Consider the following 27,581-nt stretch of genomic DNA (forward strand, 5'->3'; position numbering starts at 1 on the left):
AATTAAGCGATCAATACTTTTAATCAGCGATTTACATTTAACGATTAATTCTTTTAGTTGACGTAAATAAATATTTTATTTAATTACTCTCATACTGTACATGTGTACTTGACATGTATGCAATATTTTTGGGGAAGAGTACAAATATGCAAAGGTTTTCGAACACCCACGAATCGTACATGTTCAATTCAAGTAAAAAATTGTAAGAGGTATCGTCATTTTTTCAAAATTCATCAACAAATCTATATGATGCAACATTTAAAGTTTTGTTTAATTCTGTAAATTTCTGACCTGTATACAGTACATTTCTGTAATCCAGTTAGTGAGATGTTTGTAGATACGTAACTAGAGGGCGTCAACTTTATAGGAAAAAAATGGAGGCATTTTTGTGACCAAAAGGGCCATCTGTGATTTATCTGCATGCTTGGACGAACTAAAATTCAATATGGTTGCCTATCCACATTTGCATTTGATGGACTGTGGGTAGACCATGTGCCGACGCAACACCATTCCCGCCATTCTAAGCAAAGTCAAGCTAATCGCAAACGAACCAGTGAATAGATATAATGGACATAAGCAATAAGTCATACTTATTTTTATTTCCCATAGTCTCTTATATCTTTATAATAGTATTTAAAGTACACGTATTTTCGTTTTAGATTCTTTTAGATTGATCCATTCTATCATCGACAATGTAGCAGCGAGAACATCGGAGCCGCTGTCGAAATTCGCGACCTTTTTCACGAACTTTCTATACATATGTAACTGTCACGTACACGCATACATACTAAGTATGTACGCAATGTAATCGATGTGATGTACCCAGCCTTTACAGACTGACTGTATGCAATGTTAAGAGTGTTTCAAAACTCATCGAGGCTCCAGCTAGCGAGAATGTTCTCCACTACAGTGATACTTCTGTTTCTCCAAAACTCTCCGGCCACAGCACGCTCCGTTAGCGAGAATAGATGTAGAAATTGCTTTGCTATGATTGGCTGTCGATCCAATGCTAAGACAGAATTCACTGCGGATTGGCTGCACAGTAAAATAGTGGGGATACCAGGCGCTTGCTTAGAGGGGAAGAAAAATGTGCAGGAGTTGTGAGGTATGTATCACTCTGTATGTAGTACAGTTACGTATGCATCGCGTATAAATTTATGTGTGTGTGTATGTATGTATGTATGTATGTATGTATGTATGTATGTATGTATGTACGTATGTATGTATGTACGTATGTATGTAATTTCAGCCAAAAGGACTGCATCCGCCTCCGGTGTTCCCGTTCTGTCCCGTTCCCATGATAGAGGCGAAAGACGAAAGTTGTCGTTGTCGTTGTTCCTCAGTTGAGCTCCGCCATTTTCCTTAGTTGAAGTGAACGTTTCTGTTTCTGATCGTGGATTAATAAAACGGTGTTGTTCTGGATAACACGTATATACGCGTAAACGTATTCTTACATTGCTGGTTCGATCGATCCCATCGACATGAATCAATCGCGAAATTTCACGTCGCTGTTGAACCCGAGCTACTTGCAAAACGCACAGCAAAATGCTGCAACTGCAAACGCGGCCGCCGCTGCAGCGGCTGCAGCCGCCGCGGTCAGCGCTGCGATTGCAAATGGTACCCAGCTAAACGCCAATTCCTCAAATACAACGACGAACAATGTCAGGAAACGCGAAGCGGAAAGTATGCAGTATACAGTTCGTTTAATATATCATATGGTTTTACATAGCCTGTTACTATCCATTGTGCTGTGTGCTGTTTGTTGGTTGTCCTTTACATATATGTATACAGACCTTTGAAAAAACGAAAAGTATAGTAGGTGTAAAGAAAGAAAATCTGTTCAAATTCACGAAATTCCAATTTCTTTAACAAATTTATGGTACAGCCTTGATTATTAAAATAGTTAGCATTCTTAATTATAGTCTTGTTTGCTGTTTATATAGTAACTCGCAAGTACAATCACGATAGAAACTTGATGGCATTTTCAGACATTGTCAACTTCAAAAAAAACTTTGCTCCAGCTAATAGTTCTTGTATTGACTGGATCAAGCGGTAATCTCTCTCAAGATACAAGCATTTTCGCTATAATGAGATGTTCTCAAATATTACAATAAAGAGGATCTAAACATGATATGTCCATTGTGAAAGATGTTAATTATGCTTGAATAATTTGAAAATATTTTAGGTGACGGTAAACAGGAAAAAGAGACGAAAGAGGAACGTAGGAAGAGGAGGAGAACTAGATGGGGTGGTAGCGAACATGACAAAACATTTATACCTGGCATGCCTACAGTTCTCCCAACAAACCTGACTCCTGAACAGGAGAAGGCTTACCTCTGTAAGTTTATTTTCTTTTCATTTGTGTAGTTGTTGTTTCCATTTAATTACTTTTTTTATATGAATATATGTATGCGCACATGTATGTATATACATGTATGTATATATGATTACACATATACGAGCAGGAAACGATATAAGAATATCTCGCTTCTGCATATAAGTTTCTGAAACCAAATTTATAGTACTATAAAAGATGTAAGTATGTATGTATGTATGTATGTATGTATGTACGTATGTATGTACGTATGTATGTACGTATTGCTGAAGTATATAGCTGTCAGAGGTAATTGATTTTCTTTTGTTTTTTAAATAATTTCAATACATAACTTATGGCAATAGGAATTGCCAATTTTGCTGGACAAGAACAATTACAGAAATTCTTAGTGTAGATTAATTCAGCAGATTTTGACACCTGTTTTTGAATGCAACATATAATCGCAGCAACATATAATAGCAAACATAAACGCTAGAGAAATATATTTTTGTACCTTATTAAAAAAATAAAATAAAAGGAACAAATGTATATATTTTACTGGAACATTTACCTCATGGAAATTGTTAGATATAAGGAACTGTTCTACACCTTTGACACATGCTTACATTATAGAATGTATATGGCTATGGCAAATTGGCAATATCTCTAACTGTTGGGGTTTCCGCCCCCTCTAACCCGTTGGTTTACAGTTCAGCTGCAGATCGAGGAAATCAGCAGGAAACTACGCACTGGAGACCTTGGAATTCCACTTAATCCTGAGGAAAGGTTTGAAAGAAACTTACATACCAAAAATGACCGTTACATATCTACAATACCTATCTACTGACCATTCAGCAGCCCATAAATACTGGGGCCTTATGATTTGGCTCCAATACAATTAGTGTGGAATACTGATGTCTGTTTGAAAAGATTGGGCTTGATTTAAGCCACCATGCAGCACAGAAGATGAATTTTGATAATATTGGTTTGCCCTAATAAATTTATTTTACTAATTCATTTTTTAAACACTGCTACAAATGAAAATGTTTCTATTACGTTCGCATATGTCGAATTTTCTAATACGTAAAAAAAAGAAAAAGAAAAGAAAAAAACACTACTGATTTTCTTCACATATATAATACATGTATGTGCGTATATGTATATATAAATAAATTATAGTAGCAGTGTTTAATACGCAGTGGGTATTCTAGTCCATATATCTTCTAAATAGCTCTATTATTGCACATGTAGGGATATTTGAAGGTGTTCCTATGCAGTCCTATATCATTGAAGTTCACAGTAGTACAAATTAGTAGGCTCTATTCAACGATCAGATTTCATAGATCTATTTGAAAATGTTCGATTCTAATAAAATAATGGAAACTTGCGCATAGGATGCCTTGAGAAACACTTCTCCTAATTAGGCAGCCGTGACTTGCACGGTACTTTAAATCTTATTGTTTGTTTTGTTAATGGCCACAGGAATATCTGTATCATTAAGGAATTACGATAGAGTTTTTTCTCCTCTTAATGACAAGTTTAATGAGCAGATTTCAGGAAAATAATGAAATTGATCAGATGATAATTGCTATTATAGGCATAATACTATATAAAGATCAATCTTACGTTACTTTCAGGTTCGACTTTAACTAGATACACTTATTAATTTCTCTAATAAATTAATTTACTCCAATAGGTTTAACTTTTCTGATTTTAGCTGGAACCATTATTTTATATTATTGTGTTTCATTAGTATTATACATCATAGTAAGATATACAAGCTATTATTAACTAACCCAAAAAAATTGTTTCCTAATAATCACAGGATCTATCGTAGCAGCTGACATCATACCGATATCTGCCGTGCACAAACACGCAGTCTTCCAGTGGTTACCTACTACTGATTAGACATATATAGCAATCCTACAATTAACAATATATAATTTTTTATTCTTTGTTTCGATACCTCGGCATTGTTGGAAAACAAACTTTATACATTCTTAAATGTATAATTTTGGTGTATCGTACAATCAAACATTTTGAATTAGCAAACGCGCAATTGTTGAACTATCAAAGGTTCATCTTTAATGCTTAAACTGCTCTTGTTTCCCTCAAAACTCAAAATTATGACACATTGTACATTTGTATATAGATATGCCAAATGTATTATTTATTTTGGATTCTATTTCTATTTGACTTACTCGATGCAAAGGATAATAATAATTGTTTTGGATGTTGCATCGCAGACTATTCTTTTTCCAACATGGTCACAATGTATCTTATTTATAAGAGACAATATACAATATGTAAATGGAACAAACGATTAAAGCCAAATAATGTTGCATCGCAGAATATTTTTTTTTTTCCAACATGGTCACAATGTATCTTATTTATAAGAGACAGTATACAATATGTAAATGGAGCAAACGGTTAAAGCCAAATAACGTTGAAAAAAAAAAAAAAAGAAAAGCAGAAAATCAAAGCATTGTCCCAATTACCAACTTTCTGTTAATAATCAGCAGCTCTTTCCTCACTTAATCACACAGTCATAGTAGGATCAGGTTGCTTGTATGCTAGTATCATCTTGATTCAGACTTTGTATCTTAACGTATTCTTTTGTTCTTTTGTTTTACAGATCACCATCTCCAGAACCAATATACAGTAGCGATGGTAAACGGTTGAACACAAGGGAATACCGTACTAGACGTAAATTGGAAGAAGAACGTCACAATCTTATTCAGAAGATTCTCAAAATTAATCCCGAGTTCAAACCTCCGCCAGATTATAAGTAAGATTAAAGCATATGAAGAATTAACGAAGGAGATTTTCCCAATAACGTTTGGTTTTCTTGTATCTCGTATCTAGGCCTCCGATAATACGGGTACATGACAAAGTAATGATTCCTCAAGAGGAACATCCAGACATCAACTTTGTTGGTCTGCTTATTGGCCCACGTGGCAATACATTGAAGTGTAAGTAAATGCTGTGAATGCATGATAGAAATTCCATGCACGTCATGACTTATTCTTTGCTAATATACAGCAATGGAGAAGGAAACTGGAGCGAAGATCATAATTCGGGGTAAAGGCTCCGTGAAAGAGGGAAAAGTTGGAAGGAAAGATGGACAACCTTTGCCTGGCGAGGATGAACCTCTGCATGCGTATATTACAGCCAATAATTTGGATGCTGTAAAGAAAGCTGTTGAAAGAGTATGGTCGCGTTTTGGTTGCGTAGCCATTATCGTATTGCGCATGATTTTATAAATTAATATATTTTAATGCTTTCATTTTTTCCAACAGATTCATGAAATTATACGACAAGGTGTGGAAGTGCCTGAAGGACAAAATGATTTACGACGTAATCAGCTTAGAGAGTTGGCTTTATTGAATGGAACATTGCGAGAAAATGATGGACCACGTTGTACTAATTGCGGCGCATCGGATCACAAATCGTGGCTGGTTCGCACAATATATTACTTAATCCCCTTGTACTTTTAACAAGCGCCTTGATATGTATTTTCATTTTGATTGCTATAGTGTCCAGATAAGCCAAATGTAACAAACAACATAGTGTGCTCGAGCTGCGGAGGAGCAGGCCATATCGCTCGCGATTGTCGGTCTAAAAGACCAGGTCAGGGTGGACCAGCTGCCGCAGGAATGGGAGGAATGGGACCTGGCGGTGATAAAGCTAAAATCGATGAGGAATATATGTCTCTTATGGCAGAATTAGGCGAGGGTCCGCCGCCTGATAGATCGAAAAGTGGACAACAACGACAACCAAACCCAAATCCAAATTATCCGGGTCTTTTCGACAGGTAAGAAGATCGTGTTGTAAAAAGTGGTAATATTTCGAATGGTTAACCTATAGTTTTATAATGTTTCTCCGTTTAGACAACAAGCTCCTCGTGCTTTAATGGCGGCACCAGCTCATCCGCCTCCACAAATGATGCAAGGCGGACCAATGATGCCACCGCCAGGCATGGCTCCACCACCGTGGAGTCAAGGTGAAGTAAGCAACATGAATGGTATGAACATGCAATGGCAACCACCGGTTAGCATGCCTCCTCCACCTGGTGTAATGCAACCGCCACCACCACCGCCGGGCTCTACGTCCCAACCGAATATCCCTCCGTTGATGCCCTGGATGGCTGGCAATAATCAGCCACCGCCGCCTGGACAAATGCCACCAACACAGATCCCACCTCCTGGCATGGGTATTCCACCGTGGCAACAGGGCCAGCAAGGACCAATGCGGCCACCTCCACCTGGAACAGCTCCGCCGCCAGGATTTCCAGGATGGCAGCCGCAACAAATGGGTGGATGGCCACCGGCGGCACCGGTTCCACCTCCTCCGCAGCAACAAACACCAGCTCCGCCTGGCATCGATCTCAACACTTTACCTACGCTCTTGGCGCAACCACCGCCACCACCGCCACCAACAAGTTAGTGTAAAACAATCGTCTGCTCATTTAATTAAATCTTCGTCCGTACACTAGAGAAATACTATCGATCGTGTCAGTAAATGATAGATTGTAACGTTCGCCTGAAAGCAGTTAATATCTACGAGACGATTCAATCAATTTATTTCTCAATGTATGTTGATCTGGACCATGTGATGTGTAGAAAAAAGTGGCTTTAGGTTCGTAATACGCTGTACAAACGTATCTACTACGTGTTGTGCTCAGCAGAAAAACAACAGGTATCTATATAGTTTTGGTTACCATTATTTTCAAACTTATTGTGTATGACGTAAACCTAAAGTTTTCTTATAAATGTATATGTGTAAGTGATATACGCCAAAAGCATTTTTATAATGCCCCTCGAACCACGATCATTTTTACTTACATAATATTCTGAACACCCTGTATCGTACATTACGACTAGAATATAATTTGTACACTGTATTGTAATGTGCGAGTAGCGTGCACGAAATTGCGTATACCTACGTCGGTGCATTTGTTGCTGTGCACAAGTATTACTGTAATCAATATTTCGCTTCAGTATATTACCCACCGTATGAAACGAGGATTGTACATCGTAAAATAAATGTTCAATGCGAAAATGCGTTTTTCTACAAACCTCTTGTGTCGAAGTTCGTACGACTCAAAATTTGCAAGCGCGTTGTAATAGCTTTTATGACAAAGTTTTTGGTTGATTGTAATTATTTTAATTGATCGTTGAAACATTGGATAATATAATGAAGCGTTCAACAATAATCAATTATTTTCTTGTGTAAGCGATCAGTTGTCAATTTTAACTATTACTTAGGTTATTTATCTTAGAATAATTTCTGCAAATCTTTCAAAACCGATGCGGAATATGTTAAGTATTTACCAACTATACCGAAACATAAATATGATATCGCAAACGTCCAAGCGCAATAATTTTTCTTATCACCAATTTACTAACGAACACGAAGCGATTCACTAATTCAATATGAAGAATCTACTCTATGTATATGAAATATCGTTAGTATTGCGTGTTACGTTTAGAATACAAAAAGATAGTTTGTGAAATTGTACAATAGCTTGTGATGTGTATGTTAATTACACAATAAAGGTATACACAAAACAAATGCAAGCGTTTCTTAAAAAACATTCTTTCTTCTTTTTTTTACACATTACGTTAATGTAATCTTATTCTTATAATACTAAAAATATCGAAATCGTGGTGATATAGATTACCGTTATATGCATATATGTAGACCCGCTGACCCCGAAGTTAATTCTGCGACATCCGGATCTGAACATAGAACTGTTAATTGCATTGTCATTTGAGTGCCGGATAATGCTAATCTTGCACGTGCAAGAATTTCTTTATCATCTCTGAAGTAACCGCCCATGCTTGATGCACTTTATGTGGTATTCTGTCTCCGATTCTGTTGGATCGAATTCAGGCGATGATTTAACTAGTATCAAATTGCAAATCAACAACTCCAATTGTGGTATATCTAGTAACGCCGATCAATCATGCATCGTTCTCGTATAAAACTTCTTCGTTTTTTTGTCAACTATCTGATCTACGGCTTCCAATAATTCGTCCATTGTCTGTGCCGAAGGAATCTGAAAACAATCAAAATTTCATCGACTAGATGCTGACGATCATTTGTAGATATTAACGTACGCTGAAATGCTTATATGATTACCTGAGAGATATCGAATGGTTCATTCATGGATGTATGCATGTATTTCATTAAGGCTACTTCTAAACCAGACACGGTCAGATGGGGAGGTTGTATCGAGGGTGGGAGAATAGCGGGATCCATTTGCTGTTGGAGTATGGCGCAATAATAAGCCGCACGATGACGAACCTCGTCGTCATAGTTGTCTTCTCTAAATTTTGGAAAGGATTCCCCTCACCTAAAGAAAAAAAGATTACGTTAAGTAAAACATAATAAAATCGACCATCTGAATGTCACTCGGATAAGAGATATAGATTGAAAGATTTCAGTGAAGGAATACTACTGCTTCTTCGAACTTTTACGAAAAAGTCGTCTCAACCTGTTCGGTAGGAACTGCCACAAGAACGTGGCTGACCACCCGTTTAGTTTCGATTACAACTTAAAACTTACATTAAATATGAGAGGTAGAGCACGTATGTTCATAGTTACCATCTTCCTCCTCCTTCTTATCCCGTTTAAATGTATTCATTTTACAAAACCACAACCAAGAAACTGAAAAATAGGATACACGTCACCTTAACTTTTTTACGTCGGAATGGTTGGAACCATTGCGCACCATCGTGCATATTGTGCATGAGATGAGAACACTGCTATGTCCACGAGATGGACATTTGACATTTTGGCAGACTATTGTGGCGAGATATTGCAACTAATAAGTCGGTACGTACGTATATGTACTTTTGACTCCATTACAATTTTCTACATTACCTGACTTCGATAACACGGTATTTAATTGAAAGTTATCCACTTACACCGTGAAGTGTTATTACAGAAGGGTTATTACATAGTTAGAAAGCTCCAAGCTCTAAACCTGAGACAGAGAAATGAAAGACGGTCTTTCACACGGCTAGTTCGCGTTTGATGGATACCAACCGTACGTGTAATTCAATGGGAGTGTTCATTTGAATCTAACTTCAAATACAGTGTATTGAACGTGAATCGCGCGATGTAATCACAAATCGCCATGTAAAAGAGGTCTAAGCGTACAACTAGAACTGAGTTTAAATAAGGTAAAATTTTCTACATTTTTTATCACAGGTGGCGTAACCATTTGTTTGGCAAAACCAGAATTAAATAAATCGCCATATTGAATTTTAGTCGAGCCCCCCTGATAGTATGTGATTACATTATTTCACTATTCCGGTCAATATCGATGCGAACTTCTAACGAACGCTTTCTTAACGTTGTTGGTGAAAGTAATTATGGAAATAAAAGTAAATGAGGAAGAATTATTGCGTGAAATGGAAATGAACGAGATTACAATGAATTCGAACAACGAGAAAGTAAGAAAACTAGACGACGAAAAAGGCTGTGATAGTACCTTATCCAGTTCGATGGAAAATAATAGAACTGATTCCTTAAAAATTCCTAATGAGACCAGTAGTACCGACATAGTTTTTAAAAAACCGACTGTTACTGGACTCGAACGTTCTCGATTAGAAGGTAAACATTTGAAAACGTGCCCTGTCTTTTCGATTGGAAACCCAGAAAGCTTGGTTATAGTGGAAAAATCTCAAGAACATTTTAAGGATCCACCGTTTCCTTACATGGAACCTCCTTGGAGTGGAAAAGCAGAAAAAGATTACAAAATGGAGGTATTAAAATCTGGCGTCATTATAGACACAATTTCGCTCACGAAACAAAGTTTTTATGTCATTGGACGCCTACCATCGTGTCACATATCGTTAGCTCATCCAACAATTTCTCGGCATCATGCTGTCTTACAGTACAGATCGATAGAAGATCGTGAACACTCTAAAGGCCTTTATGTATATGACCTAGGAAGTACTCATGGTACTTTTTGGAATGGAAGTCGTATTAAACCTAATATTTATGTACGGCTGCGAGGTGGTCATATGCTCAGATTTGGATGTAGTCAGAGAAAATTCATATTACAAGCTCCATTGGATGATCAAGAAGAGGAATCTCTGTACACAATATCAGAATTGAAGGTATTTTATACTGTTTACTTTTTTAAATATAATTATTGAGGTACTACTGTGTATAAATATATTCGATGGATACGATATAAGCATTAATGCATGTAACAAACAACAATCTTATAGCAAATGCGAGCATCGAAGCTAGAAAAACCTGGCAACCAAGATGATGAATCATTTAATGAAAACAAAGAGACCGATGGTATTGACTGGGGTATGAGAGAGGATGCTAATGAAGAAACAGATTTGCAAGAGAATCCTTATGCCTGCATTGGCGACGAGGAGTTAGTTTTGGAAGACCCTAAAAAGACCTTAAGAGGTTGGTTCGAGAGAGAAGGATATGATCTACAGTACAAAACAGAAGAAAGAGGACCTGGTCAATTTTTATGTTGGGTAGAGTAAGTGTCCGTTTTGAATCTAATCGATCTTCGAATACTGTGTCTGTAAGCTGTATTCCCTTTTTTGATATATTTAATTACATGAATTGCAGACTACCCATGGAAGATATTGTAGGTCACTCTTTGAAAGCAGAAGCTCTTGTCAAGGGCAAAAAAAAAGAAGCTGTAGTGAAATGTGCGCTAGAAGCTTGTAAAATATTGGACAAATATGGATTACTAAGACAATCGCATCATGGTGAGTGCGTGAATCTGATCTGAGCTCGAATTTGTTTCTTTTCTTAATATATCTGTTGTGTCCCCTTGTAGAAGCAAAAAAACGGAAAACAAGAAACTGGGAAGCCGAAGATTACTATGATTCGGACGAGGACAATTTTTTAGATAGGACAGGATCGATAGAAAGAAAACGTGAACAAAGAATGCGGCTGGCTGGCAAATTGGAAGAAAAAGTGGAGACATACAATTCTTTGGTAAGCTTGACAATTGTGCACTATACATTTCTCATAATAGACGTATCATTGTATCCGTAATTCTTGGATTTCTTTCAGCTTGAAAAGTATGGGAAAATTCTAAAACGGATTTCGCATCTGACAGATTCGATTAAAAATTGGCAATATGAAACTAATATGAGGACAGAAACATCGGAAGAAGACGCCTTGGATGCTTTTATGTTAAATTTAAGTTCGTCCGCTTTGTCTAAAAACGACATTGTCAAGATGAAACTGGAACTACTGACTCTTCGTAAAGAAGAAGCGAGCGTAATGAAATTATTAGATTTGACACGACCAGCAAATTTACCGGCACTTGTTCAACAAAGTATAACAACAAATTCAACAACTGATCGAGATAAAATAATTATGAATACTATACAAGACATATCAAAAGCAAGTAAAATCCAACGTTACATGCTTGAACTTAGAAAGGTACATCTATTCGTTTTTTTGTAGTTTTCTTTATTTACAATCTTAATATCAACTTTCAACATGTCTTAGGGAAAACTTAATAATCGTCGGTCAAACGGAAACGTCGCTGGATTAATATCATATACATCTGCTAAGGATAGCATGGAAGAGGAATCTGAAGAAGAATCGGATCCTGAAGATGCAAACAAAGATGAATTGCTTTCAAATTCGTCTCCTCGCATAAACAAAAAAATTTGTGAACTACGACACTCTTGCACATCTAATGCAGATACCGTTGCTACTACTACTACTACTACTACTACTACTACTACTACTACTACTACTACTACTACTACTACTACTACTATTACTACTACTAGTAGTAGTACCACTACTAGTACTGCTACTGCTACTATTACTATTCCTACCACCACCGATGCTGACAATACTGATACTATCACTACAGTCGATGCTAATGATATTACTTCCACAATCAGCATAAATAGGTCTAACCGAGAAAAAAAACGTCGGAAAATAGTATCTTGTGATCAAGATATTTATGCCGACAATTATTCTATGTGGATTCCTCCACAAGGACAAGAAGGGGATGGAAAAACGAGTCTTAACGACAAATATGGTTACTAAATTTATGTTACACATAACGTGATTTCAATCAATTACATTTCGATGTATTATACTGTAAATACATACGTTTGTTTGTGTGTTTATTAAATTAAAAAAATAATCTGAGAATTTATCTATAGCATATTATAGCATAATAGATAGGTGAAAAATCATGCATGACCTGCCCTGTATTTTTATATTATCCCTGTTTGTCTATGGCCACGAGGCAACATTGTTGCGATACATAAGTATGCATATACAATATAATTTCGTTAGTTAATCGGAGTAAAATAGAAAATAGTTACATTTCTATGTTTGAGCGTATTTGTTGAAAATATACATATATAACTCTCCGGTTGAGAATTAAGTGTGCTCCTTTACTTTATAAATTCATAGATTGCCTCCCCACCGCGAGATTCATTCTTTGGAGGCGTGGTTTTATTAGTAAGCGATTCTTGATCTTGACTGTTCTTCCGTACTCGGTACTCTGTACGTTCTGTATAGGCATCATGCTGAAACCATGAAAAAGTGGTTCGAACAAACAGTGCTTTAAATATGGTTGTATATGTATTCAAATTATAAGTTCTTCCAAAAACATATCTATCAGAAGTATTTGTAGAAAATTTTGGTATGTAAAAGACAGGTATAGATACATGTGTTCTCTCTCTCTCTCTCTCTCTCTACATATATGAATTATGACTGTTCGATGACTGTTGATAAACAGTTTAACGTGTTTTTAATGTAAAATATTCTTAGAACTAGTATCTACAATAAGTCATTTTTTTATCATTCTAGATATTAACGGTTTCAACTTATCGATGAGCAACGTTTTTATTGAAAATCGAAATGAGCTGTTAAAATAATTATCGCGTAATGCTATAAGTTATAATGTGGGTATTTGGTTATGGTTCACTTATATGGAAAGCAGATTTTCCGTATGAAAAAATTTTGGTCGGACACATTAAAGGGTACAGTAGGAGATTTTATCAAAAAAGTACAGACCACAGAGGAATACCCAGTAGAGTATGTCTGCGATAATAATTTCTTCATCAAAATCTCTTTTATCCTTTATTACTATAGCTATGTGTTTATCAAAGGCATTTTATTGATTGGCAATAATTTGTATTTGCATTTCTCTAATTTTTACAAATTGATTTAACAGAGCATAAAATTCATTTTAGCCTGGCAGAGTTGTCACATTGGTAGCATCAAATAATGCCAAAGACGAAGTATGGGGTATCGCATATAAAATATCATCCGAAGACATAAATAAAGTTGTTAAACACTTGGACTACAGAGAAAAAGGTGGCTACGAAAGGAAAAGTGTCCCCTTTTATCCATCTTATTCGATAGAAAACATTGGAGTACATTCGTTAGAAAATAATTCTACTCAGGGCATCCTTGGATGTACAAAATTAATACCGTTAAGTGAAGATAATACACCGTTTTACATTACAATTTATATAGGTGGAGAAGATAATCCAAATTATGCGGGTGTAGAAGATGTTTTTACAATAGCTAAACACATACTTGTATCTCGTGGTCCTAGCGGAACTAATACCGAATATTTATATAAATTAGCGTCTGCAATGCGAATAATAGCACCGAATGTGTCCGACGAGCATCTGTTTACTTTGGAAGCTACTGTAAAGGCATTGGAAAAGGAAGAAGCTGAACAAGCAAAATTAGATAAAAATTCAACTGTTGACAAAAATAGATAAAATACATATTTTATACTTTATTAGGATATAATGTAAGTCCAGGAAAGATAGAAGTTATTACAAATATAAAACCTGTTAATACTTCTTCTAATGTAATTTAAATTAATTCTATGTAAAACAATTCTATCAGAATAGTTATTTCATTACAAAAAAATGTTTCTAAACGGTAACTATCCCCGACAAATTTTCAGTAATTCATGAAGAAAAGTATGTAGTGACCCATTTGACCAAGTTCGTCCAAAGTCTGAAGAAAGTATTCAATTTTGAATTCTAGTCACGTTATATTCAGTTCAATCGGCAATGACGAAAGCGATAAACGATAAAAATAAACAAAGCAGCAAACCTGTTACGCGTATATTAATAATCATATTTATGTATCCATAAAAAGATAATTGCACATGTATTTATTCGATTTCATCGATATCGATATGTTTCATTCGTTAAATCGTAAGGTTATCAAACCACCATTTACGTTAATTTAAAAAAAAAAAGAAAAAAATGATAAAAGCTAATTTTGTATGTTACACCGAAATAACATTTTTCGAACGATGACAATTATTTACGTCTTTACATTACTTTACGTTATAAGTTTTAAATTCGTGAAGGAACTACTTTTAATACGCATGAGCGTGCGTTGACTCCGTAACGCGTAATGATCAGCTGAACGTACGTGGTTCCGCCATTTCTTATTGTTAGAACAACTGTCAAACTCAGTAGTTCGTCTGCGTGTCTGTTTCCTCTATGTACCGACGAATACGATAAAAAAAAGCCAAGATTGGGTGATCTATTAACGTGAAAGCGTTTCGGACGCATCCGGGTGAGTTATCGTACGAAATTTTCTAGTTTTTCTATTACATGTATTATTGTTACATACATACATACATACGTACATACATACATACATACATACATACATACATACATACATACATACATACATACATACATACATACATACATACATACATACATACATACATACATACATACATACATACATACATACATGCATGCATACGTACATGCATGCATACGTACGTACATACATGCATACGTACGTACATAAATTCGATTGTCCAGCTAAGACAAAATGGTGGTAAGACTCAAATGGTACGATGAATATGTATATGTTTGTAATTGTTTTACAATCGAGACGATAACAAGTCCATAAAAAAGATTATTTTCTGCGATGTAGCTTAAAGCGGACCAATCTTTTTAATTGTACTTCCACCTGCTACTCTGCCCCATTCAACATTTGCTGTATATTATTATATCAAGCTTTTCAAAATAGAATGCATGAAAACGTATATCTTTCATTCGTAGAAGCGGTAATTATTTTATTCAAGGTGTTATTTTCTCAATGGTTAATCGATAGTTGTATACATAATAGCGTAATCAGCGGTAATCGTGGAATGTATTTTTAATTTTACATTTTTATACAGGGACACATATTTTTAAAAATGGATGACATGATAATATGAATAAACTATTATTTTGGTAATGCCTGTGTTACGGGCAATATTTAACATGTTACGTTAACGGCTTGAATACAACCATAGAACGTTTCGTTCGTAAAGTTCGTTTGAAATTCGTTTGTCGCCGTGATCGTTCGGGTATTGTTCATCTGGGACGATGTGACGATGTGACGATTGACGATTAACAAAGCAGTTGCGAGGTGCAAGACGAGATGCGACATACAAGATAGAGATGCAGTCAGTCGAGTTGAGAACACGCTCAAAGAGCGTATGTTCGTTCCTCATGGGAATTGTTTTGCTCTTACGCAAACAATGGAAAAAACGAAGTGTAGTATATATGTGCATAGTTTTTTTTCATAGTTGAGTGATCTCGTACGACCGTGTTTTTTTCATGTATGTCAATAGTATATATGCGAACACAATATTACACACTTACATATAACCGACAGTATTACAAAACATACCACCATCGATAATCCAACGGCCATTAACCTTCGAAATCTAAATGTTCTTTGCAGTTACTCACTTCTGCCTGTTCAATTTCTTCTTATTTAAGTCAGCATTTAGAACTAGTACAATCAGAATAGTTCGATATAATTTTTCACATGATAACATTTCAATTCTTGTATCCGGTAATTCACAAAAGTGTTCAACACTGAAATGTGAAGGTTAATCGAATTAAAAAAATACGTACCGTGTATTCGTCTATATGATTTCATTGTGTTACAAACTTGTACAAGCGTTTAAAGTTGACCCTTGATTTTGACAGTTCGTTGCATCAGCCGTTCGATGGCTTTGTATATGTAGTTATCTTTCTTTGGCGGTGTTCGTCGGTGGCAGTCGGCATAATTTAAGGTTGCTTTTACGATTCGATACCATTACTCCGTTCTTCGTATCATTTGATTAATACTGTTATCGTGAAATAAATATTTATTCATTCGATGTCAGTTACACATATCAGCATTGTGCCAAACAAAGATGTTTTTATGCTCTAGGGCCATTGCATCATAAGTGGAACTTAAAACTTTTTAATTATATGCGATGACTCGGACACTTGGTTCCGACGACCATATGTAATTCGTGAACGTTAAAAATATTGAGAAACGAATTTTAAAAAGTTCGACTCGCAAAAGTACGCGGATACCATGCTGTTCAGCTCTTCCGTATTTTTGTATCGTATATACATACATTTGAAATAGAAACCAAGTTATTCCAAATGTACTCGTTTTCTTGTCTATTCATTGAAACTGACAGTTCACTGTCAGTTTTACTACTCGTGGATGCAGACACGTATTGTCACAGCCTAGTAAAAGGGCAGAAGCATGGAGAACAAATTGTTTAAATATTTTTTAAATAATATTTGTGTGTTTACAATGTTTTTATAACAGATACTACTATTAAGGATATAATAAACATTCAAATGCTGGTTTAAGTAACTTTTTTCAGATCCGTTATCGTATTATTGTTACAGATACAAGGCTAGCCAGCTGCGCCATTCTTGTTGTGTGACACCCGCATCATCAGCCACACTACACATCTTCTGTGTGTTATTATTTCATTGTTGTTGTAGTTAGCTGTTGGTCACACATCGCAGGAATGGACACATCGGGCTTGCCTGTACCGGATGCAATCCACCCGCTACTCGAACAACTGCAAGAAGCTTTGGTCCTAGAAGTGAAATATCAACCTAATCTTCAGTTACCGACTATGTCGCAAGTAAGTATACAAGATGCATTAATAGACTTTCGTATATGTTGTGTCTGTAGTAATTTCCATTTTGTACCGTCCTCTTTTTCAGAATGATGAGATAACGATCGGGGCTCGTGATGGTTCAGCCCATGTTTTGAGGTGTTTGAAAGTATGGTACGATTTACCGTCGGACGTGTTTTTTATTGCCATCAATTTAATGGACCGCTTCTTAACAAAGATGAAAGCAAGGCCGAAACATATGGCCTGTATCAGTGTATCTGCTTTTCATATAGCTGCTGTTCAGTTAGCACAGTCCTTGGATGCTGATCACTTAGTCTCTATTTCCCAGTGCAAATGCACGGGTGGTGATTTGAAACGTATGTCGGAAGTGATACGGAACAAACTAGAGTGGGCACCGGGTACACAACCTGTTACACCCTTGACTTTTCTTCGATTATTTCATGCTATGTTCCATGCAGTCGCATTACAGTTTGGTTTAGGAGAGGTGTACAATAACATCGTTACAGTGAGATATATGTTTAATCTATTGTAGTAAAGATTTTTAGCGCTAAAATGAGAATAACAGAAACTTATTATATTGTCTTAGGAATCCGAGCTCCTTCTGAGACTAGAAATGGTTGCTTGCGATGGTAACTGTGCAAGTTTAAGGCCGTCAGAAGTTGCACTTCTTTTACTTTGCACATACTTAGATAGTGCAGTCAATCGACTGGATACAAATGCGGATACTACCAAATCTACAACCATTATACCTAGTTCCTCTGCGATCTGTAATATGACTGTAATACCGAAACATCAGATACTTAGACTTTTGGAATTTGCAGTAGATCTTCAGAAAATATGTAAGGTAACGTTAAAATAATAATAACAACGTTAATGATCACATTATATTTCTGCAATAAAATCATTATGTCCGTGTTTATTCATTATTCCTGCTTACAGATTTCGGACACAAATTTTTTCTCCACGCATGAGGCCGTAGGTGCTATATTGAGCAAATATAATGCTCAAGAGCAAACTCCTCATAAACAAAGACTGATATGGAGATTATCCTCTCGTACGGCGCGCCTTTTACGTCCAACCGATAAATTCACTTCTGTATTACCTGTTATCGCCGAACACGCTCCAGTTCCTTCACCGAGTAAAATTAGGTATGTTCCTACAATTACTTAATTTTTCTTTATAAATATTATCGCGTTGTTCGATAAGAATATTTTTTATTAATTAATAGCATGGCAATAATTATTTCACTTGTTTTTATAGAAAAAATCGAAAGTTTGGTCGACGCCATGGGAACAAGAGACGTTAAGTGGTAATATCGAGGCCTTAATGTGAGTCTGCAGTTGCCATTATAAGTACAAGTTTATAAATCGAAAGGGATGTGTTGGAATTTTTATTATATTATCTTTTTAGGTGCTGGATTAGAAGTTCAGTGTTTATCCGTCAAGCAATAAAAGAAGTTTAATTTGAAATTAGAAATTATTAGAAAGTACAAATACCGATGTATTTACGTCGTACGACGAACTGTCAGATATCTCTTTTCTATCATACATTGAAAACTCAAGTGAGTGTACGTTCACATTTTATTACAGTATTCTAAAATGAAAAATCAAATTGATTTTGGATATATTAGTTTCATCGGATGCATAATTTTTTTTCTTTCAATTGTACCATACCTTTTATAAAGAAAGACGAGAATTTCTGTTTGAAATTTAATGTTTCACATAGCACACGAATGATGTGCAAATGAAGGGAATAAAGTCGAAACAGCAAATCGTATTTTACTAACGTTAAAGTTAATGTGATACAATGTCCATTGTAAAACTCGTACTTTATGGATAAAACTCTAAATGGATGCAATTCTATTATTTATAACGTATACGTATATATATATATATATATATATATATATAATACGTATATATATATGTATATATATATATATATATATATATATATATATACATTGGGGGAGGGGGGTGCGTGCGTGCGTGCGTGTGTGTGTGAAAGAGCAAGGAAATTAATCATGCGCAAATATAAATTAAAAATTATTTAAAAATAAATTATAAAAATTAATAAAACTAATTACAATGATCAAAACATTCAATAAATCTAAACTCTTAAAATTTAACCAAAAGCGAATTCACAGAGATTGATGTTTTGTCGTGAGACTGTATTTAAATGGTGTGTATTGTTTGAGGATAAATTACGAATGAATGTAAATAGAATAGCCTTTTCTGTTATAATGTTTTTACGATATATCAATGGAGTAAAAGATGCAACGAAGCATTTTGCATTGAATAATTTAAACAGCTTATCCTTTTGCCCTCTGATGGTATTTTGCAAATTTCATTTGAATCTGTTTTTCAAATTTGTCGATATTCATAACATGAACATTATTTTTATATTAAATTCATATGAATTTATCTATATGTGTAGGTGACGTATAAAACATACACGATCGAAAAGACCGAGTAGTAATGAAGGTGACATTTAAAATAAACCAAAGTTGATTTAAATTTAGGTAGTATTTATAAAAGAATTATTGAAAAAATGTGAGTAATTGAAATGTATATACACGTTCTTTGTAAACACTTATAAGAGCGCAAGAGGTTAACGATATAATTATTATGAATGCTTCAAACAAACTGTTTGGAAATTAGATAGAAAAAGCAAAACGTGTCAGCTGTGAAAGTATAATTATGTGTAAAATAATTTAAGATACATAGTATTACATACGATTACAGATAAGAGCAACATTTTGAAGCCACAATTTGTGATAGAATTTTTTACTAAAGTAGTTTTCAATCGTGGCAATTATTACATGGTAGCGAAATTGTCTCGACCATTTGAGAATTAAAAATTTATCTTCTAACAATTTATTATCTACTAATTTTTCATATGATGCTTTTCTTTTGTGGCAATCTCATAGTGTTTAAAAGACGTTGAAAATAAAATGAAAATACTTTGAATTTACTATAAAAATAATTTACGTTGAACAAACACATAATAATTGTATAATTTTTATAGATTAATTGCAAAATCACGAAGATGTTATATTCTTATTTTATACGGAACGCCTAATTTTTAAGATACATATAGAAATGAGGTATAATACTTCAAATCGACGATCATTTTGATAGAGATTGATTCAATTGTTATCGTGTCTTTGCAGCCTTAGCCAGTTCACGCTAGTCATAAGTTGTACGCATTAAAATTTCATTTTGTTTGTAGAACGAATAGCAAAGATTAATTCAAATTACATATCTTAGAGTAATACTAAAATATGTTAGACTGTTATCCAGAGATGTATTTAATCAGATAAGAAAACAAGTTAATTATTATTATTGTGAAAACCATGAATTCTCTGAGATTTTTCATTAGCACACATTAACCAGTATTACATGCAACTCTGTATATTTTCCGAAGTTAATTCTACCGAATCTTTTCTTACAATAAAATGCCAATACAAAGTGAAAAATTATACATTTTAGCATACGAAATAGACAATTTCACAAGTTTTACTCGTTCTTCCTACGAAGGAATTTCAGAAAGAGATAATAAATAATAATAATAATAATAATAAACAATAATACTTTAAAGAAAAGAATGATGTTCTATAAACTATTTAAACTATGAATGTAATCGGTGATAAATTATAGATGTAGTACACGACTTAAGTACGAATTTGTTTACATATATTAGGTCGAGACATAAATGACTTCCGATGCAGCTAGGTAGAATCTGTTGTTCTTATCTATCCACTATGAGTCACCGGGACAAACGAGTTTTTGCTTTCACTAAACAGATAAGAGTTCGAAATAGATGAAATAAGAAAGAAAAAAGAAAAAAAAAGAAATAAATAAATGTTTGATAAAGAAACGGAAGTTATTTATGATTCGATCTAATATGTATACGTATGTATATAATTTTCTTGAATCTTCTTTCTAAACTCATAAAAAAAGTAACGAAAAAAGCTTACTGTGAGTATAAAATATTATATTATTCAGGTTACTATGAAATAGAGTAAAAGATTAGAATTTGTTATTAAAAATGGAATATTAGGAGGATATATCAGAAAATAAATTAAATGTTAACATATTAAATTGCAACGTTAACGTATTTTTTATTTGATGGGAATTGTGATTTTATAGGACAATATAAATGAAAATAAATTGTTAAAAATCACGTGCACAAAAAATAGTTCATTCTGTTTCAATTTCTATATACTGTACAATCAAATGAAAAGTAAAATGTGTAAAAAAACTGTAACTGTTTGTTGCAAACAATAAGATTCTGGTAAACTGAACAAAAACAGAGGTGTCGCATTTTATTCATGTGTGATGTTAGTGGCATTATCTCAAACATGAACATAAAATTTGTAATATAAAGACGTGTGTTTATAGTAAAACTGGAAAAAACAATCATATTTATGATGATGATTTGTAATAAAATAACAAATACTAATTATTGAATTAATCATATATTTTCTACCTCCCCCCCCTCTCTCCCTCTCTTTCTCTTAAAACATACGAGATGTCAAGATACATACATTATAATGTATATTCTCTATCAGAAATGGATATATTATTATTATATTAAGATTTTTTATTCGTCAACTGCGATTAAACAGTCACATAATGTAATCATGGTCAATTTCAATTATTGCAAGTTAATAATTGCACAATGTAAACGTACATTACGTATACATATATATATATATATATATATATATATATATATATATATGTACAATTACAATAATAATGGGTCCTGGTCGTCAGGTTGCAACTTGATCCGTTAGCGAGAATCGATATAGAAATTTTCTTTGCTCCGATTGGCTGACGATTCACTGCCTGAGACAGTATGTGCATTACGGTGTCACGGCATTACAATGGTGGGGATCAGGATCCCCACCATTTCCAACTTTGACATGAATATAGCTATGAATGTATTTCGAATATTTGAAGTGAGCATATATGAGCAACCTTCAATTTCATTTCATTTAAAAGTTCGAAAGCGAAATTTTTAAACCAACAATTTTCAAGTGTCAAAGCCATTTACGCACGATAATACGTGTTTCTTCTTGGGCATTTGATCATAGCATTAATATTATGACATCTACAGTACAGATTGACGGAAGTTTAGGCGAGGGTGTAAGTATTTAGAATCTGTTCATTTTTTAAAAACGAAACTACCGTTAGGTTATAGGATCGATAAACCGTAAATGTTAGATATTAATACAAATTTATGTTCTTAATTTTTGTAAGGGTGGCCAAGTATTGAGGATAGCATTGTGTCTGAGCGCATTGTACAAAATACCAGTGAAAATTAATAATATTAGAGCAGGTCGACCGAAACCTGGACTAGCTGCTCAACACTTAAAAGGTATACATATTCATAATTAGGTAATCTATATTTATGATTAAATTAATTCCCAATCAAATATTATTATAGGTATCGAATTATTGAAGAGTATGTGCAACGCGGAAGTACAAGGAGCAAATCTAGGATCGACTAGCATAGAGTTTAAACCGAATAACTTAAACTCGGACGGAAGACATACATTTGTCGTAGATACAGGAACTGCTGGTTGCATCTGTTTGTTAGCCCAAATAGCATTGCCCTGTGCTTTATTTTTTCCACGAGGAGATGTTGTCACATTAATCCTTAAAGGTGGTACAAATGTTCCTATGGGGCCACATATAGAATATCTTACAGAAGTTTTAAGACCTTTACTTAATAAATTTGGAGCTGATTTTGACTTCAGAGTTGTGAGAAGGTACTCGACATGTTATAGATAAAATGAGTTCCCATAATGCTTAACATAAGGTATAGATTGTATTATTTAGAGAATATTAATTTTTTAATGATCGATGGAGGGGTTATTATCCAAAGGGAGGCGGAGAAGTGCGTTTATACGTAAAACCTGTTCGCGTTCTGAATGCTGTTAATTTAATTGATCCTGGTGTACCTAAGGATATAGTAGGATGGGCATATGTTGCCGGTGTTGTTTATATCGAAGTATGCATTCCGTGTATTATTGTGTTGACGGCCACTCTATTTCTAATTAAATAATAATTTTTCACAGGAAGCACATAAAATGGCGAACGATGCTAAAGAAGTTCTGATAGAAGGTTTAAATAAATACGATATTCCAATTTCACAGATAAACATTGAATGTTATAAGGAAGATAAAGTTGTAGCCTTCGGAAATGGGTCTGGCATCAAGTGAGATATTAAAGTATTCTAAAGCAATATGATTCTACGAATTATATTTAATAATGAAACATAATTCGATACTAGTGTAGTGTGCACTACCACTAGTGGATGTGTCTATGGTGGTTCAGGATTGGGTACCAGTCGTCGAGAACAAGTTATACCAGGTGTACAAGCAGCTGGAGAAATCTTAAACGCAATTTTAGCAGGGTCTTGCGTTGACGAACATGCTCAAGATCAAGTATTTCTATCTATAACATAGTATAAAATTCTGTTATTATATGTAATTATGTAATTGAACTTTCTTTAATGTTTGTTTATTTCAGTTAATAATACTGATGGCTCTAGCAAAAGGCACCTCGAAAATTAAACTTGGAAGTCAAAAACTAACTTGTCACACCGAGACGGCTATAAAAGTGGCAGAAATGATGTTAAAACATTATAATCTTCGGTTTAAATTGAATGAAAAAAAAGTTGGAGATAACATTTCGTATACTTTAGAGTGTGAAGGTTGTGATTATAAACCTTTAACAACACAATAAATAAATGTTGTACGTTTCTTTTTATATTGTAATTGTAGCGCAGTCTCCTTAAAAATAATTCTGAGAGAAATACATTCCATACGAGGATACGGAATTGTTCCGGAGAATCTATTGTGTCGATAGCGTGTACAGAAACAACTGACGACTGTGAAACTGTAATTAAATGCTCCTTAAAGTATCGTTGACATTTATGTTAACTAATTATATTTTGATTTTCTTCCACGATATCGATCCAACAACAGATTCTCCTAAACAGTTCTGTGCCCCTGGCTTAGTCTGTCATGCCCCAATTTTGCCATAATTAATGTTTTCAGGCGATGTGTCCGCATTGTGCATACGCGCGGACGATATCTATGTACATATATTATACTGTTCGAGTGTATGCACTTAACCCTTTGCGCTCAGAGAATTTTTACAAATCACTATCAACTCGAACGTATTTATTCGTGAAGTAGTAAGTACATATGCGTATAAGATCTTCAAGTATAATATTAAATGATATAACGTTGGAAAAATAATAAATATATTTAAATAGAATATAACACGAGATTATATGGTAAAAAAGATTTGTAATTTTGAAAATGCCACAATTCCGAGCAGCTTTTTTTATGTCTACCGAGGATGGGGATCGGAGTGCCAAAAGGGTTAATATTAAGATACTCAATATTTTTCTTTCGAGCTTTTCTTTGGCAATGAAACTCGAATAATTTACATTTACGAATTTCTGAAGTTTTATAAAACGATTAATAAATACATTTTATAAAAAAGAAAAAAAGAAACTTATTATTATTAACACATTGGTTGATCAAAAATCATTTTTCATACAATTCATTCCTGTTTTTGTCGAAAAAATGGTTCTATCGTTCGTAAAAATTCTCTTTCAAATACCTCATCTGAAAACCGGCTTACGGATGCTCTGAAAAGTATTATATAAAAATATTTGTGATACTCGATCTTTTTTCCATTGCTTGCGCAATAAATACCTGGCTGTCATTTTAATGGCGTTTCTGTCTTCTGGATGCATACCAATGATATGTGCCATAATCGTTGCATACTCTTCAGCTTCTTCAGCCAAAAAACCATTTTGCGACCCTGGTTGAGTTTCAATTATATCAGCTCTAGAATTATTAATAAATACATTAAGGCATTTTTCTACTACTTGTTTCGCAACATTTTTCATTTCTTTTTCCTTTTTCCTTTTTCTTAACAGAAGATCACCTTGGTCCTCCAGAAGCATGAGCCACAACAATTAATCCTGCAGCCATACATTCAACTACGCTGATACCAAAATGTTCATTCCACATAGTATGTAATCCTATTGTTGCCCTTTGAAGTTCCGATACGAGCTCGGAATATGGTATATTTAATTTAAATTCCACGTTTTCGTCTAATGCAAAATGTTTCGATAAATCCTGCATGTCTTTAACACGTACTTCGTCTTCCACATTTCGGCAAGATCCAATAAGGATTAGGCGAATCTGGAATGTTCATGTAACGTGATGTGATCACTTTTCTATATTTAATTGAATTTGTACCAAATGTACCTTATCCCAAATTTCTTCTTTAACAATTGATCTAAGTTCGTACATCGCTCTCAGCATTAATGGATGATTTTTTTCTGGCCTGAATTGTGCAACTGAAACTATACGAATAGTATCGCTTTTATCGTCCTCGTTAAAAAGCTTTAATTCTGTTAAGTGTTTCACGTCGCACGGTGGATAGATCCTATGAGTTTTTAGTGGACACTTCCAAATTGCGTTAATGTGATCCTCCGTCCAAGAAGAATTAACCATGATAATTTCGGCGCTACTGCCAGCCCATCCATAAATCTACAGCGATTACTATTGATGACGATATACAAGCTTATTATACTTGTATTATATGATACCTTTCGATCCTAATCTACTTACAAACGCAAACAATTTGTAGTAAGCGATTTTAGCTGCTGACAGAAATGGATTTCTAGCTATAATTCGTCTGTTATTATGGGAAATAACTCTTCTGTAAATATGCCGTAACATATCGGTTGAAATTGTAGGATAATGCGTGTACGTTGCTACTCTACATCCTCCGATATATCTGAATAATGGATACGTAAATGCATAACCCATTGTATCGATGTAAATATCTAAAATTATACTTTAGATGTATGTTTTGACGAGACACGAAGCATTCGATGCATACAATAATCGCGAACCTGGTACGTAGCTATTTAAAGCTTCGATGCCTAACCAAATTGATCCTAAGCTTTGACCCAAAAGGGTAAAATATGGATACATCGTAGCTTCCACCCATTTGCGTTTATGTAAATAAACAAATTCCAACTTTCTCTCAATTTTAAAATTGAACACTGTTTCTGCTTTATTGATAATTTGTTCTGGATCCGCATCAAGGTCTCCCGTATAAATCACAATATGTACATCTGGATATCTGAAATAAAAAAAGAATGCGAAAAATAATAAGGATTTCGATAATCTACGAATTGAGCTGGATCAAGAGTAAGGCTTATTATATACCTAGTTTGTATGGCTCTAACTGCAGCCCAAAGTACTCTTTCACCACCACCACCCGAATTACAATACGGATGGAAGATGCCAACGACAGTTCCTCTATTAGATCTTTCCATTCGCCTTTTAGAGTATACTTTTTTCCACGTTACAAATAAAATGGGTACAGCTACGATTACGCACAATAGTTCGCAAATAAAAAGTACAAATAACATATTTAATGATAAAGCTATAGATATCCTAAAACGAAAACAGAAAAATTTAATTGGTTTGTAATTAATGGCTAGAATTGTTTCATATTAATTATTTAACATATAGTAATTTTCAATAATTATTTGACGTATTCAAATCTTACATGAGTGTGTAGAAAATCGTATTCCTGCCTTTGGAAAAACTTGAATTTCAAAAAATTATTTTGACACGGTTACACCCGTACGGGGTTATCTATAGTAATTTTGTGAGTTAACGCTATGAAACTTTAATCAATTAAATAATATCTCGCGTTAGGTTAATTCCTGCATGTGAATCGAACAAAACGTATACGTAATACGTATGTATTCAAGTGTAACCTTATGCAAATTTTATTGCTATCTTAACAACTGTGTATCAGCCATTACTTTGTTCTTTGATATACTTAAACTTCATAGTACAAACATAATCAATGTATACACTTAGATAGTTACATAAGCAATGTACATTCGTATGTAGTCTATATCCTACAGCTTTAATACTGTACAAAATAAATATTTGTTTGCAATGTAGACTTCAAAATGAAATGCATTATTCTGAAGCAAATCCAGTTCATCGTTATCGTTTAAGATTTTTACATTATTCCTATTATTGTTATTATTATTGTTATTATTACTCATATCAGCGTGAATGATTCTGACCATAATTTTTATAATGTACAAATACGCATTCTGGTAAGGCTTCAAGTTCAAACCATAGATGGTATCTATCTAGTACATATGTATATTATATGTATATACGTATGTAAGAAATTACAATTACGTACAGCGCCAATTAGTCTACTGACAAAACGCTCAAACTGTTAA

At 34.2% G+C, this 27,581-nt stretch overlaps 6 protein-coding genes and 2 long non-coding RNA genes across 13 annotated transcripts; 5 read left to right on the top strand and 3 right to left on the bottom strand.

Annotated features, from left to right (window-relative positions):
• Positions 1-966: 966 nt before the first annotated feature.
• On the top strand, positions 967-7,888 carry SF1 (splicing factor 1). 2 transcript variants are annotated; one of them, XM_076521973.1, is made up of 9 exons: positions 967-1,105; positions 2,186-2,338; positions 3,025-3,100; positions 4,950-5,102; positions 5,180-5,286; positions 5,357-5,523; positions 5,614-5,772; positions 5,851-6,128; positions 6,205-7,888. In XM_076521973.1, the coding sequence occupies exons 2-9, from the start codon at positions 2,284-2,286 to the stop codon at positions 6,758-6,760; spliced, it is 1,551 nt and encodes a 516-aa protein (XP_076378088.1). In that variant the 5' UTR covers positions 967-1,105; positions 2,186-2,283; the 3' UTR covers positions 6,761-7,888. The 2 variants fall into 2 exon arrangements, with proteins under 2 accessions (XP_076378088.1, XP_033338607.1); XM_033482716.2 differs by lacking the exon at positions 967-1,105 and adding an exon at positions 1,482-1,683.
• An 8-nt stretch (positions 7,889-7,896) lies between these two features.
• On the bottom strand, positions 7,897-9,221 carry LOC117227460 (uncharacterized). The gene is made up of 4 exons (XR_004492080.2): positions 9,203-9,221; positions 8,924-8,986; positions 8,459-8,672; positions 7,897-8,375 (listed from the first exon to the last, which is right to left on the bottom strand). It is a non-coding gene; the product is annotated as an uncharacterized LOC117227460 (long non-coding RNA).
• LOC117227452 (kanadaptin) lies at positions 8,671-12,484 on the top strand. 2 transcript variants are annotated; one of them, XM_076521968.1, is made up of 8 exons: positions 8,671-9,154; positions 9,267-9,504; positions 9,593-10,446; positions 10,561-10,832; positions 10,925-11,067; positions 11,139-11,299; positions 11,378-11,752; positions 11,822-12,484. In XM_076521968.1, exons 3-8 carry the CDS (start codon positions 9,697-9,699, stop codon positions 12,374-12,376), a joined length of 2,256 nt encoding a protein of 751 aa, XP_076378083.1. In that variant the 5' UTR covers positions 8,671-9,154; positions 9,267-9,504; positions 9,593-9,696; the 3' UTR covers positions 12,377-12,484. The 2 variants fall into 2 exon arrangements, with proteins under 2 accessions (XP_076378083.1, XP_076378082.1); XM_076521967.1 differs by lacking the exon at positions 8,671-9,154 and having other exon boundaries at positions 9,269-10,446.
• LOC117227462 (uncharacterized) lies at positions 12,365-14,682 on the bottom strand. The gene is made up of 2 exons (XR_004492084.2): positions 14,420-14,682; positions 12,365-12,867 (listed from the first exon to the last, which is right to left on the bottom strand). It is a non-coding gene; the product is annotated as an uncharacterized LOC117227462 (long non-coding RNA).
• LOC117227459 (putative glutathione-specific gamma-glutamylcyclotransferase 2) lies at positions 12,826-14,160 on the top strand. The gene is made up of 3 exons (XM_033482723.2): positions 12,826-12,983; positions 13,151-13,378; positions 13,537-14,160. Exons 2-3 carry the CDS (start codon positions 13,244-13,246, stop codon positions 14,074-14,076), a joined length of 675 nt encoding a protein of 224 aa, XP_033338614.1. The 5' UTR covers positions 12,826-12,983; positions 13,151-13,243; the 3' UTR covers positions 14,077-14,160.
• A 52-nt stretch (positions 14,683-14,734) lies between the features above and the next one.
• CycG (cyclin G) lies at positions 14,735-21,725 on the top strand. 2 transcript variants are annotated; one of them, XM_033482720.2, is made up of 7 exons: positions 14,735-14,893; positions 17,023-17,267; positions 17,350-17,766; positions 17,848-18,105; positions 18,201-18,409; positions 18,522-18,589; positions 18,672-21,725. In XM_033482720.2, exons 2-6 carry the CDS (start codon positions 17,148-17,150, stop codon positions 18,565-18,567), a joined length of 1,050 nt encoding a protein of 349 aa, XP_033338611.1. In that variant the 5' UTR covers positions 14,735-14,893; positions 17,023-17,147; the 3' UTR covers positions 18,568-18,589; positions 18,672-21,725. The 2 variants fall into 2 exon arrangements, with proteins under 2 accessions (XP_033338611.1, XP_033338612.1); XM_033482721.2 differs by lacking the exon at positions 14,735-14,893 and adding an exon at positions 15,109-15,944.
• Positions 21,726-22,189: 464 nt separating this feature from the next.
• Rtca (RNA 3'-terminal phosphate cyclase) lies at positions 22,190-24,561 on the top strand. 2 transcript variants are annotated; one of them, XM_033482983.2, is made up of 8 exons: positions 22,191-22,414; positions 22,529-22,646; positions 22,716-23,040; positions 23,141-23,282; positions 23,350-23,489; positions 23,565-23,718; positions 23,804-24,028; positions 24,334-24,561. In XM_033482983.2, the coding sequence occupies exons 1-7, from the start codon at positions 22,373-22,375 to the stop codon at positions 24,017-24,019; spliced, it is 1,137 nt and encodes a 378-aa protein (XP_033338874.2). In that variant the 5' UTR covers positions 22,191-22,372; the 3' UTR covers positions 24,020-24,028; positions 24,334-24,561. The 2 variants fall into 2 exon arrangements, with proteins under 2 accessions (XP_033338875.2, XP_033338874.2); XM_033482984.2 differs by lacking the exon at positions 24,334-24,561 and having other exon boundaries at positions 22,190-22,414; positions 23,565-23,738; positions 23,804-24,043.
• Positions 23,517-27,396, bottom strand: Alg11 (ALG11 alpha-1,2-mannosyltransferase). Of its 2 annotated transcripts, none has more exons than XM_033482981.2 (8): positions 26,882-27,396; positions 26,536-26,766; positions 26,217-26,449; positions 25,930-26,147; positions 25,564-25,848; positions 25,238-25,497; positions 25,003-25,137; positions 23,517-23,728 (listed from the first exon to the last, which is right to left on the bottom strand). In XM_033482981.2, coding segments are annotated over exons 1-8 (1,368 nt in total). In that variant the 5' UTR covers positions 26,884-27,396; the 3' UTR covers positions 23,517-23,724. The 2 variants fall into 2 exon arrangements, with proteins under 2 accessions (XP_033338872.2, XP_033338871.2); XM_033482980.2 differs by lacking the exon at positions 23,517-23,728 and adding an exon at positions 24,686-24,935 and having other exon boundaries at positions 26,882-27,388.
• Between the last annotated feature and the right edge of the window lie 185 nt (positions 27,397-27,581).

Source organism: Megalopta genalis, chromosome 5 (assembly GCF_051020955.1).
Source record: "Megalopta genalis isolate 19385.01 chromosome 5, iyMegGena1_principal, whole genome shotgun sequence".
Lineage (NCBI taxonomy): Eukaryota > Metazoa > Arthropoda > Insecta > Hymenoptera > Halictidae > Megalopta > Megalopta genalis.

Excerpts from the sequence above, each read along its gene's own strand:
- SF1 (XM_033482716.2), top strand. The coding sequence starts at position 1,482 with ATGAATCAATCGCGAAATTTCACGTCGCTGTTGAACCCGAGCTACTTG. Across the intron at positions 5,287-5,356 it reads ACGTGGCAATACATTGAAGT|CAATGGAGAAGGAAACTGGA; the intron begins GTAAGTAAATGC and ends GCTAATATACAG. Across the intron at positions 6,129-6,204 it reads TATCCGGGTCTTTTCGACAG|ACAACAAGCTCCTCGTGCTT; the intron begins GTAAGAAGATCG and ends TTCTCCGTTTAG.
- LOC117227452 (XM_076521968.1), top strand. The coding sequence starts at position 9,697 with ATGGAAATAAAAGTAAATGAGGAAGAATTATTGCGTGAAATGGAAATG. Across the intron at positions 10,833-10,924 it reads CAATTTTTATGTTGGGTAGA|ACTACCCATGGAAGATATTG; the intron begins GTAAGTGTCCGT and ends CATGAATTGCAG. Across the intron at positions 11,300-11,377 it reads TGGAGACATACAATTCTTTG|CTTGAAAAGTATGGGAAAAT; the intron begins GTAAGCTTGACA and ends GATTTCTTTCAG.
- LOC117227459 (XM_033482723.2), top strand. The coding sequence starts at position 13,244 with ATGTGGGTATTTGGTTATGGTTCACTTATATGGAAAGCAGATTTTCCG. Across the intron at positions 13,379-13,536 it reads ACAGAGGAATACCCAGTAGA|CCTGGCAGAGTTGTCACATT; the intron begins GTATGTCTGCGA and ends AATTCATTTTAG.
- CycG (XM_033482720.2), top strand. The coding sequence starts at position 17,148 with ATGGACACATCGGGCTTGCCTGTACCGGATGCAATCCACCCGCTACTC. Across the intron at positions 17,767-17,847 it reads TGTACAATAACATCGTTACA|GAATCCGAGCTCCTTCTGAG; the intron begins GTGAGATATATG and ends ATATTGTCTTAG. Across the intron at positions 18,410-18,521 it reads CCTTCACCGAGTAAAATTAG|AAAAAATCGAAAGTTTGGTC; the intron begins GTATGTTCCTAC and ends TTGTTTTTATAG.
- Rtca (XM_033482983.2), top strand. The coding sequence starts at position 22,373 with ATGACATCTACAGTACAGATTGACGGAAGTTTAGGCGAGGGT. Across the intron at positions 23,041-23,140 it reads GACTTCAGAGTTGTGAGAAG|GGGTTATTATCCAAAGGGAG; the intron begins GTACTCGACATG and ends TGATCGATGGAG. Across the intron at positions 23,490-23,564 it reads GGAAATGGGTCTGGCATCAA|TGTAGTGTGCACTACCACTA; the intron begins GTGAGATATTAA and ends ATTCGATACTAG.
- Alg11 (XM_033482980.2), bottom strand. Across the intron at positions 26,450-26,535 it reads GTTAGAGCCATACAAACTAG|ATATCCAGATGTACATATTG; the intron begins GTATATAATAAG and ends TTTTTATTTCAG. Across the intron at positions 25,498-25,563 it reads AAGAAGAAATTTGGGATAAG|ATTCGCCTAATCCTTATTGG; the intron begins GTACATTTGGTA and ends TGAACATTCCAG.